Below are 19,089 nucleotides of genomic sequence, written 5' to 3'. Positions count from 1 at the left end.
CAACAACACACAAAAAACAGCCAAGTCTCTGAAGTTTCCAGTAAAGGAATCCAGATCCGGCAGGCTGGGTCTAACAGTGCTGATCAGGGGCGAAGCATCACTTATTTACCAGCTTACGTCTGCACTATTTATGGGGCATTGGGGAGAGGCACAGATGAGGAGAGAAGAGACGAGAGGAGCTGAGATGGGCTAAAATATGAATGGGGGCTGGTACATATGGGACAAGGAGAGAGAGAAAGCGAGAGAGAGAGAGGGGGCATGAGAGAGAGTTTTGAAAAGTGAGGAGCGTGGAGTAGGTGGCCATGAGGGAGAAGGGATGATGCAGTGACGTGTCCCCCCACAGGCCCAAGGGACAGCTGAAAGATTAACGGAGGGTGGCCCTGCCTGGGCCCTCAGAGGGCTGGGGTAGGGAGCCCCGAGCAGGGCACAGCCCAGACAGGTCAGGCCGCCTCCTCCATCCTCCATCCATTCAGACCTCATTAACACAAACACCCAAACAACCAGCCCCACCACTAACCTCCACGACCAGCCCAGTTCATCTCCGCACTCAGACCACTGCATATCCCCAACTGTTCCTCCTGGGGCAAAGCACAGGGGTGGGCTGGGGAGCTTGTGGGCGGGATGGGTGAGGCAATGTCCAAACATGGAACAGGGCCAGTAAAAGTGAAGAAGGACACACACTCAAGCCCATCAGAGGATGCTGCTGTGGCCATGTGAGATGGGTGTGAGATGGGGCCATGCCACACTGTGCGATCAGTTGGTGTTTATCTCTCGGTCGCCCGGCATCGGAGTGAGGCAGACAGTGACAGACAGGTTTCAGCGCTCCTCCTGCTGCTAAATGGACTGACCGGCCATATGCCCACCCCCGTCAGCCCTACATCACTGTCACGTCAGGGTGGGGGGGCCGGGTCCGGGGCTAGAGGAGGGGGGGCTCTGTGGGATGGTCAGGAGATTTAGGTTACAGCCCCAAATGGAGCCATGGATATTATTTGTCCATTATGCTCACAGGCAGCTCACTCCTTGGGCTAGCATACCCACCCACTCCTCTACCAACTACCAGAGTGGAGAGGGAGGGAGAACACATGAGGAAGAGAGGGAGAGAGAACACATGAGGAAGAGAGGGAGAGAGAACACATGAGAAAAAGAGGGAGAGAGGGAGGGAGAACACATGAGAAAAAGAGGGAGAGAGAACACATGAGGAAGAGAGGGAGAGGGAGAGAGAACACATGAGGAAGAGAGGGAGAGGGAGGGAGAACACATGAGGAAGAGAGGGAGAGAGAACACATGAGGAAGAGAGGGAGAGGGAGGGAGAACACATGAGGAAGAGAGGGAGAGGGAGGGAGAACACATGAGGAAGAGAGGGAGAGGGAGGGAGAACACATGAGGAAGAGAGGGAGAGGGAGGGAGAACACATGAGGACAAGAGGGAGAGAGGGAGGGAGAACACATGAGGAAGAGAGGAAGAGGGAGGGAGGGAGAACACATGAGGAAGAGAGGGAGAGGGAGGGAGGGAGAACACATGAGGAAGAGAGGGAGAGGGAGGGAGAACACATGAGGACAAGAGGACGAGAGGGAGGGAGAACACATGAGGAAGAGAGGGAGAGGGAGGGAGGGAGAACACATGAGGAAGAGAGGGAGAGGGAGGGAGAACACATGAGGACAAGAGGAAGAGAGGGAGGGAGAACACATGAGGAAGAGAGGAAGGGAGGGAGGGAGAACACATGAGGAAGAGAGGGAGAGGGAGGGAGAACACATGAGGACAAGAGGAAGAGAGGGAGGGAGAACACATGAGGAAGAGAGGGAGAGGGAGGGAGAACACATGAGGACAAGAGGAAGAGAGGGAGGGAGAACACATGAGGAAGAGAGGAAGGGAGGGAGGGAGAACACATGAGGAAGAGAGGGGGAGAGGGAGGGTTTTTGATAGTAGTAGGCCGATAGCTCAGGATGATGGATCCAGCCAGGGGCAGGGCAGAATAACACTGACCCCAGCTGCCCACTGGACTCACTCTGGAGTGAGTTATATAGAGCCCGGCCCTCCACGATCTGTCTGGACCCTAATGACCCGACCCAGCCAGAACCCTGCCAGGATAGGGTGGTGGGAGACAGGAAGGGAGGGGTGGACGGATGGAGGAAAGTAAACCTGATGGAGGGAAGGGGTGGCTAGATCCACGTCTTTGCGTCTGCATGTACATGTACAGTGTGTCAGCGTCTTCAGTGGTTAAAACAGTGTGTATAAGTATATGTAGGTGTGGTCGTACTACAGGTAGTACACTATATATACAAAAGTATGTGGACTCCCCTTCAAATGAATGGATTCTGCTATTTCAGCCATACCCTTTGCTGACAGGTGTATAAAATCGAGCACACAGCCATGCAATCTCCATAGCAACACATTGGCAGTAGAATGGTCTTACTGAAGAGCTCAGAGACGTTCAACGTGGCACCATCATAGGATGACACCTTTCCAACAAGTCAGTTTGTCAAATTTCTGCCCAGCTAAAGCTGCCCCGGTCAACTGTTACTGTGAAGTGGAAACGTCTAGAAGCAACAATGGCTCAGCCACAAAATGGTAGGCCACGCAAGCTCACAGAACGGGACTGCCAAGTGCTGAAGCACCTAGGTTGCAACGATCAAGTTCCAAACTGCCTCTAGAAGCAATGTCAGCACAAGAACCGTTCGTCTGGAGATTCATGAAATGGGTTTCCATGGCTGAGCAGTCGCACACAAGCTTAAGATCACCATGCGCAATGCCAAGCATCAGCTAGAGTGGTGTAAAGCTCACCACCATTGGACTCTGGAGCAGTGAAAACGTGTTCTCTGTAGTGATGAATCACGTTTCACCATCTGGCAGTCTGACAGACAAATCTGTGTTTGGCAGATGCCAGGAGAATGCTGCCTGCCAAATGCATAATGCCAAATGTAAAGTTTGGTGGAGGAGGAATAATGGTCTGGGTCTGTTATCCATGGTTTGGACTAGGCCTCTTAGTTCCAGTGAAGGGAAATCTTAATGCCACAGCATACAGTGACATTCTAGACTATTCTGTGCTTCCAACTTTGTGGCAACAGTTTGGGGAAGGCCCGTTCCTGTTTCAGCATGACAATGCCCCCGTGCGTAAAGCGAGGTCAATACAAATAATGATTTGTTGAGATTGGTGTGGAAGAACTTGACTGGCCTGCACAGTCATCCAACACCTTTGTGATGAATTGGAACGCAGACTGCGAGACCAGGCCTAAACGTCCAACATCAGTGTCCAACCTCACTAACGCTTATGGCTGAATGGAAGCAAGTCCCCACAGCAATGTTCCAGCATCCAGCGGAAAGCCTTCCCAGAAGAGTGGAGGCTGTTATAGCAGCAAAGGGGGGACCAACGCCATATTAATGCCCATGATATTGGAATGAGATGTTAGACAAGCAGGTGTCCACATACCTTTGGTCGTGTATGTGGTAGCGGTAGCCCAGTTAAATGATGGCCTCTCACTATGATAATCAAATGGATTCCTGTAAGAGTATGTATGAATGAGAGGAGGAGTGTGTGTGCTTGTGTCAGGGGTAGTATGTGTGTGTGTGTGTGCGTGCGTGTGTGTGTGCGTGTGTGTTTGTGCGCACCAGAGAGACCAGCAGGAGAGCTGATTGATTAGCTCAATGGACTGGAGTTTAACCGTTACTGCCCATAAGGAAGCTACTAATTTACTCTGCTGATAATTTCCTTATTAATTATCAATCATACCACAGAAGACATTTAACTATACCCTGTCATAACAGCCTGTTTAAGACTGGAATTGAATCCTGGTAGTGAAGACCATAAACTGAGGTGGACAAAAATATTGGTTTATCAATAATTCTGCTAAGATACTCAGGAGTCCATTAGAAGCAATTCATATTGAAGTCATATCTTATGATTTTAGATTATATTGGCCAGCAAAATATGCTGTATGGTACTGAGAGATGCCATCACTCTGTTGTTTTGAAATGAGTGTTAGTGTACTGACCTGAAGCTCAGTCTGGAAGAAGAACTTCTGTGGACACTGGGAGCAGTCGTAGATCTTGTCCTCCTGACCGTGGACGGCAAAGATGTGCTGCTGCAGCTTATTGGCCTGGACAAAGGCTGGGGGAGGGGAGAAGTAGGAGGATAGGTTAGATGATTGGTCAGACTGGTGATAAGTTATGCTAGCTAGAGAACTAGATTTTTGAATACAATTTTGGGAGGGAAAAGGGAAAGGTTTCAAATCTCACTCTCCCTGATTGCAAATCCTGAGGCCAGAGACAAAGTCATACTAGTTCAACTAAAACAACAACTTCAACAGGGTCAATACAAATAAAGGGAAAAGGACCCCTCTCACATGAACATTAGTGGATGAAGCTCCATCAGAGCCGCTACGGGAATGAGAGGAGAGATGGAGAGATGGGGGAGACAGCAAGCAGACTACACTCTCCCCTACAAACCTTGTGATATTTATCAATAAATTATCCTCCATTCCTGTTTTTTAATTTTCACTCCTGTGTTTTTTTTCCTTCTGTTTTGTTTCAGTAAACTTAAGTTTGCTGTGTGTGCGGAAAGTCTGAATTATTAACCATCCCCAAAGGAGCAGCACCCCTAACTTATTCATAACCCGCACAGGAATAGAGTTCAACTTTAAAAGAGTGCTGTGTACCTGTGGGGGAAGGGGGACACACATCTACTGAGAGGAACAGAGAGAGAGAGAGAGAGAAGGGCGGCTGCTACATGGTCTGAGCTTACAGTAAGTCTTCTGATGCAGACAGACAAACAGGTAGATTCTTAGACAGGCAGGGAGGGATTGGGATGTCCAATTACTAGAGAAACAGATAGAGAGAAACTAAAAACAGACAAAAAGAAAGAAAGAAGGACACAAAATGGCATCTCAGCTGCGGTCAACCATATCTGTATTTCAGTGGAAATAATATTTCTGATTCTTAGAGGGGAGCCGGTGGTCCAATGTGACTTTCAGCCTGCTGCCTGTAGAGTCCTGGCTGCTTAACTCTGAGGACACGTACAGCGGGCCCCTAAACCATCCGGACGGCCACAGAGGATTAGCTGCCCTCCTCTTTCAAACTGCTCTTTATTCTCTGACCTCTCAGGGCCTTTCTGATCTGGGGCACAGCAGACACAGGGGACCACGGCCAAGCCTGAAGGACCTTGAGCCGTTCTGCTCGGCCTGCTAGTCTCGGCTAGTCTCAGTGTTACACCTGTCAAGCCCTGTGACTGTGCATGTGCCATTATCAAGCTGATAGTGGCTGGGCTAGTCTCTGTGTTACACCTGTCCAGCCCTGTGACTGTGCATGTGCCATTATCAAGATGATAGTGGCTGGGATAGTCTCTGTGTTACACCTGTCCAGCCCTGTGACTGTGCATGTGCCATTATCAAGATGAAAGTGGCTGGGATAGTCTCTGTGTTACACCTGTCCAGCCCTGTGACTGTGCATGTGCCATTATCAAGCTGATAGTGGCTGGGCTAGTCTCTGTGTTACACCTGTCCAGCCCTGTGACTGTGCATGTGCCATTATCAAGCTGATAGTGGCTGGGCTAGTCTCTGTGTTACACCTGTCCAGTCCTGTGACTGTGCATGTGCCATTATCAAGCTGATAGTGGCTGGGATAGTCTCTGTGTTACACCTGTCCAGCCCTGTGACTGTGCATGTGCCATTATCAAGCTGATAGTGGCTGGGCTAGTCTCTGTGCTACGCCTGGCCGGCCCTACACCTGTCCAGCCCTGTGAGTGTGCATGTGCCATTATCAAGCTGATAGTGGCTGGGCTGGTCTCTGTGCTACGCCTGGCTGGCCCTACACCTGTCCAGCCCTGTGACTGTGCATGTGCCATTATCAAGATGATAGTGGCTCGGCTAGTCTCTGTGTTACGCCTGTCCAGCCCTGTGACTGTGCATGTGCCATTATCAAGATGATAGTGGCTGGGCTAGTCTCTGTATTACACCTGTCCAGCCCTGTGACTGTGCATGTGCCATTATCAAGCTGATAGTGGCTGGGCTGGTCTCTGTGCTACGCCTGGCCGGCCCTACACCTGTCCAGCCCTGTGACTGTACATGTGCCATTATCAAGCTGATAGTGGCTGGGCTAGTCTCTGTGTTACACCTGTCCAGCCCTGTGACTGTGCATGTGCCATTATCAAGCTGATAGTGGCTGGGCTGGTCTCTGTGCTACGCCTGGCCGGCCCTACACCTGTCCTGCCCTGTGACTGTACATGTGCCATTATCAAGCTGATAGTGGCTGGGCTAGTCTCTGTGCTACGCCTGGACGGCCCTGGCCCTGTGCTTAACTCTGTGGCTGTGCCTGTGACTGAAAAGAGTGGACTGTGTGAGTCTCAGCCACTCAGGGGGGACGTCTGACCAGGTTGCACCATGGGTAAATCAGCTCTAATTAACGTTCCCATCAGCACGGCAGGACTCTTGAAGGACCGGAGTTCTCCTACTCAGAAGCACAGAGTTGACCTCTGTGGACTGGCTCTGCTCGGTCAACTGCAGCTTGGGTATTTATCATGATATTTTCACTATCTCGCACCCCTGACTCCGATGTGTGGAGTGAGGTTTTTTTCTATTTAGGTTATTCTTTACTATATGGATTTACAGTTGAAGTTGGAACCTTAGACAAATACATTTAAACTCAGTTAAGATAATCTGAGTAAATTTTCCCCGTCTTAGGTCAGTTAGGATCACCACTTCATTTTAAGAATGTGAAATGTCAGAATATTAGTAGAGAGTGATTAATTTCAGCTTTTATTTCTTTCCTCACATTCCCAGTGGGTCAGAAGTTTACATACACTCAACTAGTATTTGGTAGCATTGCCTTTAAATGGTTTAACTTTGGTCAAATATTTCGGGTAGCCTTCCACAAGCTTCCCACAATAAGTTGGGTGAATTTTGGCTCATTCCTCCTGACAGAGCTGGTGTAACTGAGTCACGTTTGTAGGCCTCCTTGCTCGCACACACCTTTTCAGTCCTGCCCACAAATGTTATATGGGATTGAGGTCAGGGCTTTGTGATGGCCACTCTAATACCTTGACTCTGTTGTCCTTAAGCCATTTTGCTTCAACTTTGGAAGTATGCTTGGGGTCATTGTCCATTTGGAAGACCCATTTGCGACCAAGCTTTAACTTCCTGACTGATGTCTTGAGATGTTGCTTCAATGTATCCACCTAATTTTCCTGCCTCATGATGCCATCTATTTTGTGAAGTGCACCAGTCCCTCCTACAGCAAAGCACCCCCACAACATGATATCCTACCCCCATAACATGATACTGCTACCCCCCACAACATGATACTGCTACCCCCACAACATGATGCTGCCACCCCCGTGTTTCACGGTTGGTATGGAGTTCTTCGGCTTGCAAGCCTCCCCCTTTTGCCTGCAAACATATCGATGATTATTATGGACAAACAGTTCTATTTTTGTTTCATCAGACCAGAGGACATTTCTCCAAAAAGTACAATCTTTGTCCCCATGTGCAGTGGCAAACCGTAGTCTGGCTTTTTTATGGCGGTTTTGGAGCAGTGTCTCCTTCCTTGCTGAGCGGCCTTTCAGGTTATGTTGATATAGGACTTGTTTTTACTGTGGATATAGATACCTTTTGTACCAGCATCTTCACATGGTCCTTTGCTGTTGTTCACCAAAGTACGTTCATCTCTAGGAGACAGAACACGTCTCCATCCTGAGCGGTATGACGGCTGCGTGGTCCCGTGGTGTTTATACTTGCCTACTATTGTTTGTACAGATGAACGTGGTACCTTCAGGCATTTGGAAATTGCTCCCAAGTATGAAGAAGACTTGTGGAGGTCTACAAGTTTTTTTTCTGAGATCTTGGCTGATTTCTTTTGATTTTCCCATTATGTCAAGCAAAGAGGCACTGAGTTTGAAGGTCGGCCTTGAAATACATCCACAGGTACACCTCCAATTGACTCAAATTATGTCAATTAGCCAATCAGAAGCTTCTAAAGCCATGACATTTTCTGGAATTTTCCAAGCCGTTTAAAGTCGACTTAGTTTATGTAAACTTCTGACCCACTGGAAATGTGATACAGGAGGATACAGGTGATACAGGAGGAGGACTGTATTTTACCACAGGAGGGGGTAGAGGGTGGAAGGTATGGAGAGACAGAGGGAGATGGAGGAGTAGAGAAGGAGAGGGTGGAAAGGTGAAGAATGTAACAGGGTGTATTAGCAGCTCTGCTATTTTATGGGTGAGATGTTATTATATGTATGTGAAAGGGCAGAAATGTGTTGGGGCCTGCGGCTCGAGTGGACCATGTGTTCAAATTGTCTCTATGTTTGTGTATGTTAATGTCGGTCAGACACTGAAGCACCTTGACTGCCCTCCACCTGCCTCCCCTCCCCACCTGTGAAGCAGACGGGACACTTGAAGGTGCCGCCCATGCCCTCGAAGCTGTGCTCGATCAGGTGACACAGGAGCTTGGCCGGAGAGTCAAACATCTGGTTACACAGCTTGCACTCGTGATTGATGCCTTCCTCTGCAAAAGAAGAACACACCACACAACAAGGAGGGTCAGAGGGTGAAGGCAGGGGAAACACATTATACATATACATTATTATCAAACACACACAATTAAAAGTGTCAGCTCATGTACAGGTGTGTGTACTGAAGTATAGCGGTTCAATTCCATCATTGCCTCTCTCCGATATGCCCAGAGAGGGAGACATGTCCAGTCTGAATCCTACTGAGAAAGGGATGTCCATCCGCTTCTCTCTCTCTCTCTCTCTCTCTCTCTCTCTCTCTCTCTCTCTCTCTCTCAGAACTGGCCTGTGTGACCAGCCGCTCCCCCCTCCCCTTCTCCCAGTGCCTCTTCTCTCCCGGCCGGTAATTGCCTGCCACCCCCAGTGGTCTGGGCTATGTGCCCTCCCCCTGCTCGCCGCTCTATTTTAAGCCTGCATGAATGACATCAGCGGCCCCCTCCGCCGTGGGACAGATGAAAGGTGGGCGTTGGGTCCTGGCTGGGCGCCTCCGCTCCTGTCTTATCGGCCGAGCGCCACACAGGACCGAGCCGCGCCCGTCCCCGTGCCATCAGATTACCTCCACTGCGCCCCAATCGCAGCCTCTCGCCAAGCCCCAAACCGTGGAAGACACCGCTGCCGGTCCCTGTCCCCCCTCAAGGCAACCTCCCCGCCTACCCCGCTGTCCCACCACAGACAGTGTCCCCCATGCCCGAGGTGTCCCGCTGCTCAGCAACAGTGGCACGCAGAGTTAATAAAGTCTTCAATCAAACATCCCTAACACCCCCCTGACCTCCCCACCTCACCCCACCAACACCCCCCATACCAAAACCACATCCACTGACTCCAATCTCCTCTCTGTCTCAAAGGCCTGCACAAGGGTGCCTTAATCCCTGTCTGAATGGCTACGGGAAGGAGGGGGGTGTGGAGCTGGGTGCGGACGGGGCTTAGAGGCATTGGCGAGGGTACTCCTTTGGTCTGCCCCTCCCCGCTGCTGCTTCCTCAAAGACATCGTGTTTGGGTGGGATGCCTTTCTGTCCCAAACCACACTGAGATGGTGGTTGATTACCATTTAAAATATTAAATTGTGGCAAGATTGAAGCAGCAGGTGAAACTTCCCATGAACCCAGAGACACACACAGAGAGAGAGAGAGGAGAGAGAATAAACCCTACAGCGATAACCACAACACAACCAACAGCACCAACTGACCCATAGAATACTGATCTACAAACATCAGCTGACAATAGATCTAGCATACTGCATACGCGTCCAAAAGTGAAATGAGGGTTATGTATGAGTTAAACATTGAGAGAGAGAACTGAGCTCAATATGGAGAGAGAGACAGAGACAGAGAGAGAGACAGAGAGAGAGTGAGAGAGACAGAGAGAGAGACAGAGACAGAGAGAGACAGAGAGAGAGAGAGAGACAGAGAGAGAGAGAGACAGAGAGAGAGACAGAGAGAGAGACAGAGACAGAGACAGAGAGAGAGAGAGAGAGAGAGAGAGAGAGAGAGAGAGAGAGAGAGAGAGAGACAGAGAGAGAGAGAGAGAGAGACAGAGAGACAGAGACAGAGAGAGACAGAGAGAGAGACAGAGAGAGAGACAGAGACAGAGAGAGAGAGAGAGAGAGAGAGAGAGAGAGAGAGAGAGAGAGAGAGAGAGAGAGAGAGAGAGAGAGAGAGAGAGAGGGAGAACTGAGCTCAATACAGAGAGCAGGGGGTTAATTGGGCTGTCCGCCAGTCCAAGGGCGCAGAGTGAGGGGGCCCAGAGCGTTTGTATGTGTGGGTCCTATGAAAGTGATGTATTTTCTATACAAATACAGTTGTTTTGATCAGTGAGTGGGGAGTGCACTCTGTCTGTCCTCCCTTTCAGCGCACAGAGGGAGGGCTGGTGGGCTGAGCTCTATCAGACACAAAGCGGGCTGGGTCGGGCGGGCTGTGTGTGTGTGGGGGAACCATGGCGAGATGACAGGACCCTGGAACGTCCTGCCGGCCAGCTTTGTGTCTGAGAGAGCATTTGATCCGTGAGGCAGCCACACCGCCGCACAGCTCCTACTCCGGGAGGCCCGCACTGGGGCAGGGAGGGAGATCAGAGGTTTGGTGAAGGTGAGTCCTGGGAGTTTCACTAAACTAGCACACAAAGCCAAACTGTACTCAACTTGTACAGAGTTTATAGCATACTAATTACGCTATGACATATTAAGAGTATATACTGTACTGCTATACAAATCACTGATGCAGACAATCATGAATAAACATAATCCCTATTAGTGTGTCATCTCTTTTCTTTTCTCACTACATGACCATTCCAATTCCAATAAAGGATGAATTCATCACAAGTAAGTGGTCACGGACTTGGCCTGTTAGATGAGTGTATGGATGTTTTGTACAAGCAGCCCATAGAAGAGTCATTAGCATGGCAGCAGAGAGAGGTTAAATAGCTACAACACATCTCATCCTTTAAAGGCCTCACTTCAGCTATCAGCACCACAGATCAGACACGGACAACAGGAAAAAAGAGAAGGACAAACAGACCGATCTGTTAAGAGGCTTGATCGGTATGCAGAGTGAAGAAAGGGAGAGAGAGCGAGAGAGGGAGGAAGACAGTGAGAGAAAGAGAATATTTAAGTGATTGAGAGGGGAAAACCTTCCCCACCTCCTAAGGTATGCACAATCTTAATTGAGAAACAGCATGATGCTGTCAAACATACGCAGAATTACTGATGAGGGCTTGCCAGGACACTAATGGGAAGAGAGAGAGGGAGCGAGAGAAAGCAATGAGAGAGACAGTGTGAGAGAAAGCAGGGGAAGAGAGACAGTGTGAGAGAAAGCAGGGGGAAGAGAGACAGTGTGAGAGAAAGCAAGGAGGAGAGAGACAGTGTGAGAGAAAGCAGGGGAAGAGAGACAGTGTGAGAGAAAGCAGGGGAAGAGAGACAGTGTGAGAGAAAGCAGGGGGAAGAGAGACAGTGTGAGAGAAAGCAAGGAGGAGAGAGACAGTGTGAGAGAAAGCAGGGGGAAGAGAGACAGTGTGAGAGAAAGCAGGGGGAAGAGAGACAGTGTGAGAGAAAGCAGGGGGAAGAGAGACAGTGTGAGAGAAAGCAGGGGAAGAGAGACAGTGTGAGAGAAAGCAAGGAGGAGAGAGACAGTGTGAGAGAAAGCAAGGAGGAGAGAGACAGTGTGAGAGAAATCAGGGGGAAGAGAGACAGTGTGAGAGAAAGCAAGGAGGAGAGAGACAGTGTGAGAGAAAGCAGGGGGAAGAGAGACAGTGTGAGAGAAAGCAGGGGGAAGAGAGACAGTGTGAGAGAAAGCAGGGGGAAGAGAGACAGTGTGAGAGAAAGCAGGGGGAAGAGAGACAGTGTGAGAGAAAGCAGGGGGAAGAGAGACAGTGTGAGAGAAAGCAGGGGGAAGAGAGACAGTGTGAGAGAAAGCAGGGGAAGAGAGACAGTGTGAGAGAAAGCAAGGAGGAGAGAGACAGTGTGAGAGAAAGCAAGGAGGAGAGAGACAGTGTGAGAGAAAGCAAGGAGGAGAGAGACAGTGTGAGAGAAAGCAGGGGGAAGAGAGACAGTGTGAGAGAAAGCAGGGGGAAGAGAGACAGTGTGAGAGAAAGCAAGGAGGAGAGAGACAGTGTGAGAGAAAGCAGGGGGAAGAGAGACAGTGTGAGAGAAAGCAGGGGGAAGAGAGACAGTGTGAGAGAAAGCAGGGGAAGAGAGACAGTGTGAGAGAAAGCAAGGAGGAGAGAGACAGTGTGAGAGAAAGCAAGGAGGAGAGAGACAGTGTGAGAGAAAGCAGGGGGAAGAGAGACAGTGTGAGAGAAAGCAAGGAGGAGAGAGACAGTGTGAGAGAAAGCAGGGGGAAGAGAGACAGTGTGAGAGAAAGCAAGGAGGAGAGACAGTGTGAGAGAAAGCAGGGGGAAGAGAGACCGTGTGAGAGAAAGCAAGGAGAGAGACAGTGTGAGAGAAAGCAAGGAGGAGAGACAGTGTGAGAGAAAGCAGGGGGAAGAGAGACAGTGTGAGAGAAAGCAAGGAGGAGAGAGACAGTGTGAGAGAAAGCAGGGGGAAGAGAGACAGTGTGAGAGAAAGCAAGGAGGAGAGACCGTGTGAGAGAAAGCAGGGGAAGAGAGACAGTGTGAGAGAAAGCAGGGGAAGAGAGACAGTGTGAGAGAAAGCAAGGAGGAGAGACAGTGTGAGAGAAAGCAGGGAGGAGAGAGACAGTATGAGAGAAAGCAAGGAGGAGAGACAGTGTGAGAGAAAGCAAGGAGGAGAGACAGTGTGAGAGAAAGCAAGGAGGAGAGAGACAGTGTGAGAGAAAGCAAGGAGGAGAGACAGTGTGAGAGAAAGCAGGGGGAAGAGAGACAGTGTGAGAGAAAGCAAGGAGGAGAGACAGTGTGAGAGAAAGCAGGGGGAAGAGAGACAGTGTGAGAGAAAGCAGGGGGAAGAGAGACAGTGTGAGAGAAAGCAAGGAGAGAGACAGTGTGAGAGAAAGCAAGGAGGAGAGACAGTGTGAGAGAAAGCAAGGAGGAGAGACAGTGTGAGAGAAAGCAAGGAGGAGAGACAGTGTGAGAGAAAGCAGGGGGAAGAGAGAGTGAGGAAGAAGAAAGTGATGCGAGACAAGGAAAATCGGTACAATTACATAACGGGATATTATTTCTGACGATATATCATATCACAAAATTATTTTTGCGCTAGTTGGCTGTAGCTGCACCAAAACTCCAGTATTTTTCCTTCTTAGCTTGTTCTCCATCTTCTTTTAAAATAGGGATCCAATTTGTTTTCAGCACTTTTATTTCCATGACTGATCAAAACTCGTTTTCTCACGGCTCTCTCTTGTCCCTCTGCAGCAGGCATATGGTGAGCAATGTGTTTGGAACATGGAATCTGAGAATCGCAATACATATCATATTGGCATCTAAGTATCGTGCTGATATTGTGTTGTGAGGTCCATGGCAATTCCCAGCCCTAGAAGAAAGAGAGGGATGCACTGAAAGAAAGCAGGTAAAGGACTACAGTCTAAGGTGGGTGGAGAGATGGAAGGCCTTGCAGTGATGGAGAGGAAAGATGCCAAGTGAAGGAAATAAAAAACGATATATATATTATTCCTAAACTGGTATTCCACCGACTGAACAGGAGTCTTATCTTGTACAAACACTGCTGCGGTACAACGGGGAGGCTGCCTCTGTTGCTGCTTAGCCAATGTGCTTCCAGCTAATTGACCAGGGGGAGTCAGGTGGAGCCCTCGCTCACAGCCCTCCGCGGGGACAGCCCTGTCAACGCAGGCGCACCCTTCCTCCCACTCCAGCTTCTCTCCCCACAACCCCCTGCAGTGTGCACTGGCACATAAATGAGCTCCTTGGTTGTGAGCTGGGCTTCCCCAGGGCCCCGGCCCCCACCCCTCGCCCTGCGGCCTAAAGCCTGGCCTGGCGATTGATGGCAGGGATGGCGGGAGAGATACAAGGGGAGAGCAGAGTGGGGGGGGGGGGTTGAGGGGGCAAAAGGGGGTGGAGGTGCTGGGCTCCTCTAGGGGGCTAGCTCAAGGTGTGTTGCCATGGAAACACACAGAGAGAGATGGGAGAAATTGAGGCATACTGAACTTGACCCATGGTAGTGGGGGCGGCAATGTGGGCCAGAGTACACACACACACACACACACACACACCCTGCTGCAGAGCTGGAGGCGTCCCAAGAGCTCTCCACCTCTGCTTTCCCTTTCAGACACACACACCCGTATACACACACACACACACACACACAAACACACAAACAAACACGTAAACACACACACACACAGCTGCAATGCTGAGATGAACCCTGGAGCTCCTAACACCCACACATACACAGACTTTCACTTGCCTTCACTCAATCTATCTCTGACACAAACTCTTTGTATGCCACTTCTCTGTCACAGCTATTCACTACTCTTCTTCCACCAGTTTACTGACTCTGCCTGGGACCATCCTTCTCTCCCTTCAACTCCCTCTTTCTTTCCTCTCCTTCTCCCGCTCTCCTGGCCACGGCCCTGGTTCACACGTTTCCTATTATCTGCAGTAAATATTTCCGGAGAGCGCTCTCCGTCGGGCCAAGCGTGATGGAGTCTCCGGCTCCAGATATTTTTGGCAGACGTGGACGGCATATGGAGCTGACCAGCTTGGAATCTCCTATCAGATTACATAACAGTAGGATGCTGGATCTCTCCACCCCGTAGAAACCGACCTTCATGCAAACACACAAACAAACTGTCCTTCCAAAGCACACTAGCCACTCGTCGCTCCATTTCCCTCCTTCTCCCCAACTCCCTCCATCGCAGTCATTTCTATTAAAAAAACACCCATCTACTCTTTCCTGACATACAGTTGAAGTCGGAAGTTTACATACACTTAGGTTGGAGTTATTAAAACTCGTTTTTCATCCACTCCACAAATGTATTGTGAACAAACTATAGTTTTGCCAAGTCAGTTAGGACATCTACTTTGTGCATGAAGCAATACATTTTTCAAACAATTGTTTACAGACAGATTATTTCACTTATAATTTACTGTTTCACAATTCCAGTTGGTCAGAAGTTTCCAGCACAGCTTCGAGGGCATGGGCGGCACCTTCGAGGGCATGGGGAGGCAGGTGGAGGGCAGACAAGGTGCTTCAGTGTCTGACCGACATTAACATACACAAACATAAGAGACAATTTGAACACATGGTCCACTCGAGCCGCAGGCCCCAACACATTTCTGCCCTTTCACATACATATAATAACATCTCACCCATAAAATAGCAGAGCTGCTAATACACCCTGTTACATTCTTCACCTTTCCACCCTCTCCTTCTCTACTCCTCCATCTCCCTCTGTCTCTCCATACCTTCCACCCTCTACCCCCTCCTGTGGTAAAATACAGTCCTCCTCCTGTATCACCTGTATCCTCCTGTATCACATTTCCAGTGGGTCAGAAGTTTACATAAACTAAGTCGACTTTAAACAGCTTGGAAAATTCCAGAAAATGTCATGGCTTTAGAAGCTTCTGATTGGCTAATTGACATAATTTGAGTCAATTGGAGGTGTACCTGTGGATGTATTTCAAGGCCGACCTTCAAACTCAGTGCCTCTTTGCTTGACATAATGAGAAAATCAAAAGAAATCAGCCAAGACCTCAGATTTTTTTTTTTGTAGACCTCCACAAGTCTGGTTCATCCTTGGGAGGAATTTCCAAATGCCTGAAGGTACCACGTTCATCTGTACAAACAGTAGTAGGCAAGTATAAACACCACGGGACCATGCAGCTGTCATACTGCTCAGAAAGGAGACGCGTTCTGTCTCCTAGAGATGAATGTACTTTGGTGCGAAAAGTACATTCAGAAATTATCTCTGGTCTGATGAAACAAAAATAGAACTGTTTGGCCATAATGACCATCATTATGTTTGGAGGAAAAAGGGGGAGGCTTGCAAGCTGAAGAACACCATCCCAACCGTGAAGAACGGGGGTGGCAGCATCATGTCGTGGGGGTGCTTTGCTGCAGGAGGGACTGGTGCACTTCACAAAATAGATGGAATCATGAGGTAGGAAAATTATGTAGATTTATTGAAGCAACATCTCAAGACATCCGTCAGGAAGTTAAAGCTTGGTCGCAAATGGGTCTTCCAAATGGACAATGACCCCAAGCATACTTCCAAAGTTGTGGAAAAACAGCTTAACACAACAAAGTCAAGGTATTTGAGTGGCCATCACAAAGCCCTGACCTCAATCCCATAGAATATTTGTGGGCAGAACTGAAAAAACGTGTGCAGGCAAGGAGGCCTACAAACCTGACTCAGTTACACCAGCTCTGTCAGGAGGAATGGGCCAAAACTCACTCAAATTATTGTGGGAAGCTTGTGGAAGGCTACCCGAAACGTTTGACCCAAGTTAAACCATTTAAAGGCAATGCTACCAAATACTAATGAGTGTATGTAAACTTCTGACCCACTGGAAATGTGATGAAAGACATAAAAGCTGAAATAAATCATTCTCTCTACTAATATTCTGACATTTCACATTCTTAAAATAAAGATCCTAACTGACCTAAGACAGGGAATTTTTACTCTGATTAAATGTCAGGAATTGTGAAAAACTGCTTTTCAATGTATTTGGCTAAGGTGTATGTAAACTTCCGACTTCAACTGTACTTTATGTGGGCTTTTGACCTAAGGACTGGTGTCCACTGACCAGTCTTCAGGTCTGATTACCAAGGTTCTCCATTCTTATTGGGTCTGTTGACACACTGCAAGGTCAATGGCCCAAATTGGCCACTCTGAACTGCAGGAGCCATGATGAAGCCATGGTACTCAGTGGTAGAAAAAGTACCCAATTGTCAAACTTGAGTAAGAGTATAGATACCTTAAAATAATAGAAAGTCACTCAAGTAAAAGTGAAAGGCACCCAGTAAAGTACTACTTGAGTAAAAAATCTAAAAGTATTTGGTTTTAAATATACTTAAGTATCAAAAGTAAATGTAATTGCTAAAATATACTGTAATTGCTAAAAGTATCAGAAGTAGAAGTAAAAGTATCAATTATTTTAAAAAATCCTTATATTAAGCAAAGACATTTTCTTATTTAAAAAATGTACGGATAGCCAGGGGCACATTCCAACACTCAGATATTATTTACAAAATATGCATTGGTGTTTAGTGAGTCCGCCAGACCACAGACAGTAGGGATGACCACGTGTTCTCTTGATAAGTGTGTGAATTTCACCATTTTCTGGTCCTGCTAAGCATTCAAAATGTATCTGACGAGGTCCTCCGTAATCCTTCTAGTCCTATTCTACTGAACTACCTCACAACAACTCCCCACCTTCCACCAATCACATTTCCTCCTTCCTCCACAACACCTGGGCTCCACCAAATCAGGGTTAGGCAGTAGGCCCGCGCCCCCGCCCAGCAGCCCTGTCTGGCCCTGGCCGCCCGCTGTCCATCCAGGCCTCTCTCCCTGGGAGAGCTGCTTCTCATTTCCTCCACACACACACAGATAAAGAGGCAGCACACAGAGACACAGGCAGGGGCCCCCCAGCCAACACCAGAGAAATGGGAAATAATCAACGACATAAGCTTGCATGTGCTGCGTGTCCTCGGCTTACACCTAGCAGCCTATATGCAGATGGAAACAAGATGTTTATGTTTAGGCATCTTGACTACACTCTATAATAATGGCAGCCATATGCAAAGGAAATCAAAAAGGAAATGATATGTGCATTTAAATCTCAGGGTCAAAAAATAAATACCTCGGAGCTTGGTCACACACACACACACACACACACACACACACACACACACACACACACACACACACACACACACACACACACACACACACACACACACACACACACACACACACACACACACACACACACACACACACACACAGCCCAGATGGATTGTGAGAGGGAGAGTGTGAGGGAGTATAATGTATGCATGGTATTTGTGTTTTGAATGTTAATGGAATGCTCTAAAGTGCCCATGTGGGAATAGCTGTAATCAGTGCACCAATAAAACCACCACATGATAAGTCTTTATAAGTGGCAGTCACTCCCAGGGCCTCCGTTTACTTCAAGTGTTGCTCTACATCTTCCCCCCTCTACCTCACTGACTCCATCCATATGTTTCCATATGCCTCTGTCTTACAGCCCACATTAGCAGGCCGTGTGCTGTCCATAAAGGTTGCCGATAGGCCACATTATGAGACACTCACACACAGGCCCTACAAAACGCTTCAGTAATAATTAAAGGTTCTATGTGGGAACATATGCTCTAATTGACATTAGCCGACTATTGTCACTCTCTCCAGTGGAAGGCATTGTGAGTCTGTGGTAGTTCCCACAAGAGCAACTCATACATCATCACCACCCATCCAACTAGGTTACCAAGCACTTCTGTTCTGTATCTAGGGCTAATCACCACGGCAACAGCAATTGACTATAACCTGTAATCAAGGCTGGTGTGAATAATGAGTTCTTCTGATCGGCATCTGTGTGACTGGAGCTTTCTCTGGCCCTTGCTGACAAACACAGCTGTTTCTGAGATTGAGGGACAAGGTTTTCAGCACAGATCTGTGCCAGAACACTGCAAAGCCATTACTAATAATCTGAAATAAGAAGATAATTACTAAACCAAGTAAACTAAGCCAAATATGATGGTTATTTTGCTCACTGATATTGGTCATGCAAAATGCACTGCAGCCTAACATTCAACCGCTGACCTAACCAGTTGCCCACAGACCTCAAGGTGAAACACAGCACTTATTCCATGCCCAATACATAACTTTTAATAGGTGCAAACACGCACACACACACACACACACACGCACACACACAGAAACACACACACACACAAACACCCATCCCAGATTGCTAATTGAGGTGATTGAAGATCATGTAGATAATGAAGATAGTGTAATTAGGTGTGTTGTAAATGGAGGTCTAGGCTGCTGCCTGGCTGCTGCTGGCCTGTGTTTCTGGACAGCCTTGGTCTGATAGAGCCTTATTGAATCTGAGGCCTGGCGCTGTGGGCTGCTGGAGCAGCAAGGCACCTGGCCGGACTCACAACCCAACCTCACAGACTGGTCATCAACCTTCACAAGACACAGGGGCGA

At 48.5% G+C, this 19,089-nt stretch overlaps 1 protein-coding gene across 1 annotated transcript in view; it reads right to left on the bottom strand.

Annotated features, from left to right (window-relative positions):
• The window catches only part of LOC109889309 (zinc finger protein 423), a 163,424-nt gene that overhangs the window by 12,320 nt on the left and 132,015 nt on the right, over nt 1-19,089 (bottom strand). The window contains exons 6-7 of the mRNA XM_020480650.2: nt 8,365-8,496; nt 3,990-4,105 (exon numbers count right to left, since the gene is read on the bottom strand). Of these exons, the coding sequence (XP_020336239.1) occupies nt 3,990-4,105; nt 8,365-8,496 (248 nt within the window). The remainder of the gene's footprint in view (nt 1-3,989; nt 4,106-8,364; nt 8,497-19,089) is intronic.

Source organism: Oncorhynchus kisutch, linkage group LG4, assembly GCF_002021735.2.
Source record: "Oncorhynchus kisutch isolate 150728-3 linkage group LG4, Okis_V2, whole genome shotgun sequence".
NCBI classification, from domain to species: Eukaryota; Metazoa; Chordata; class Actinopteri; order Salmoniformes; family Salmonidae; genus Oncorhynchus; species Oncorhynchus kisutch.
The sequence above is the reverse complement of the archived record's forward strand: the minus strand, read 5'-3'. Positions and strand labels throughout refer to the sequence as shown.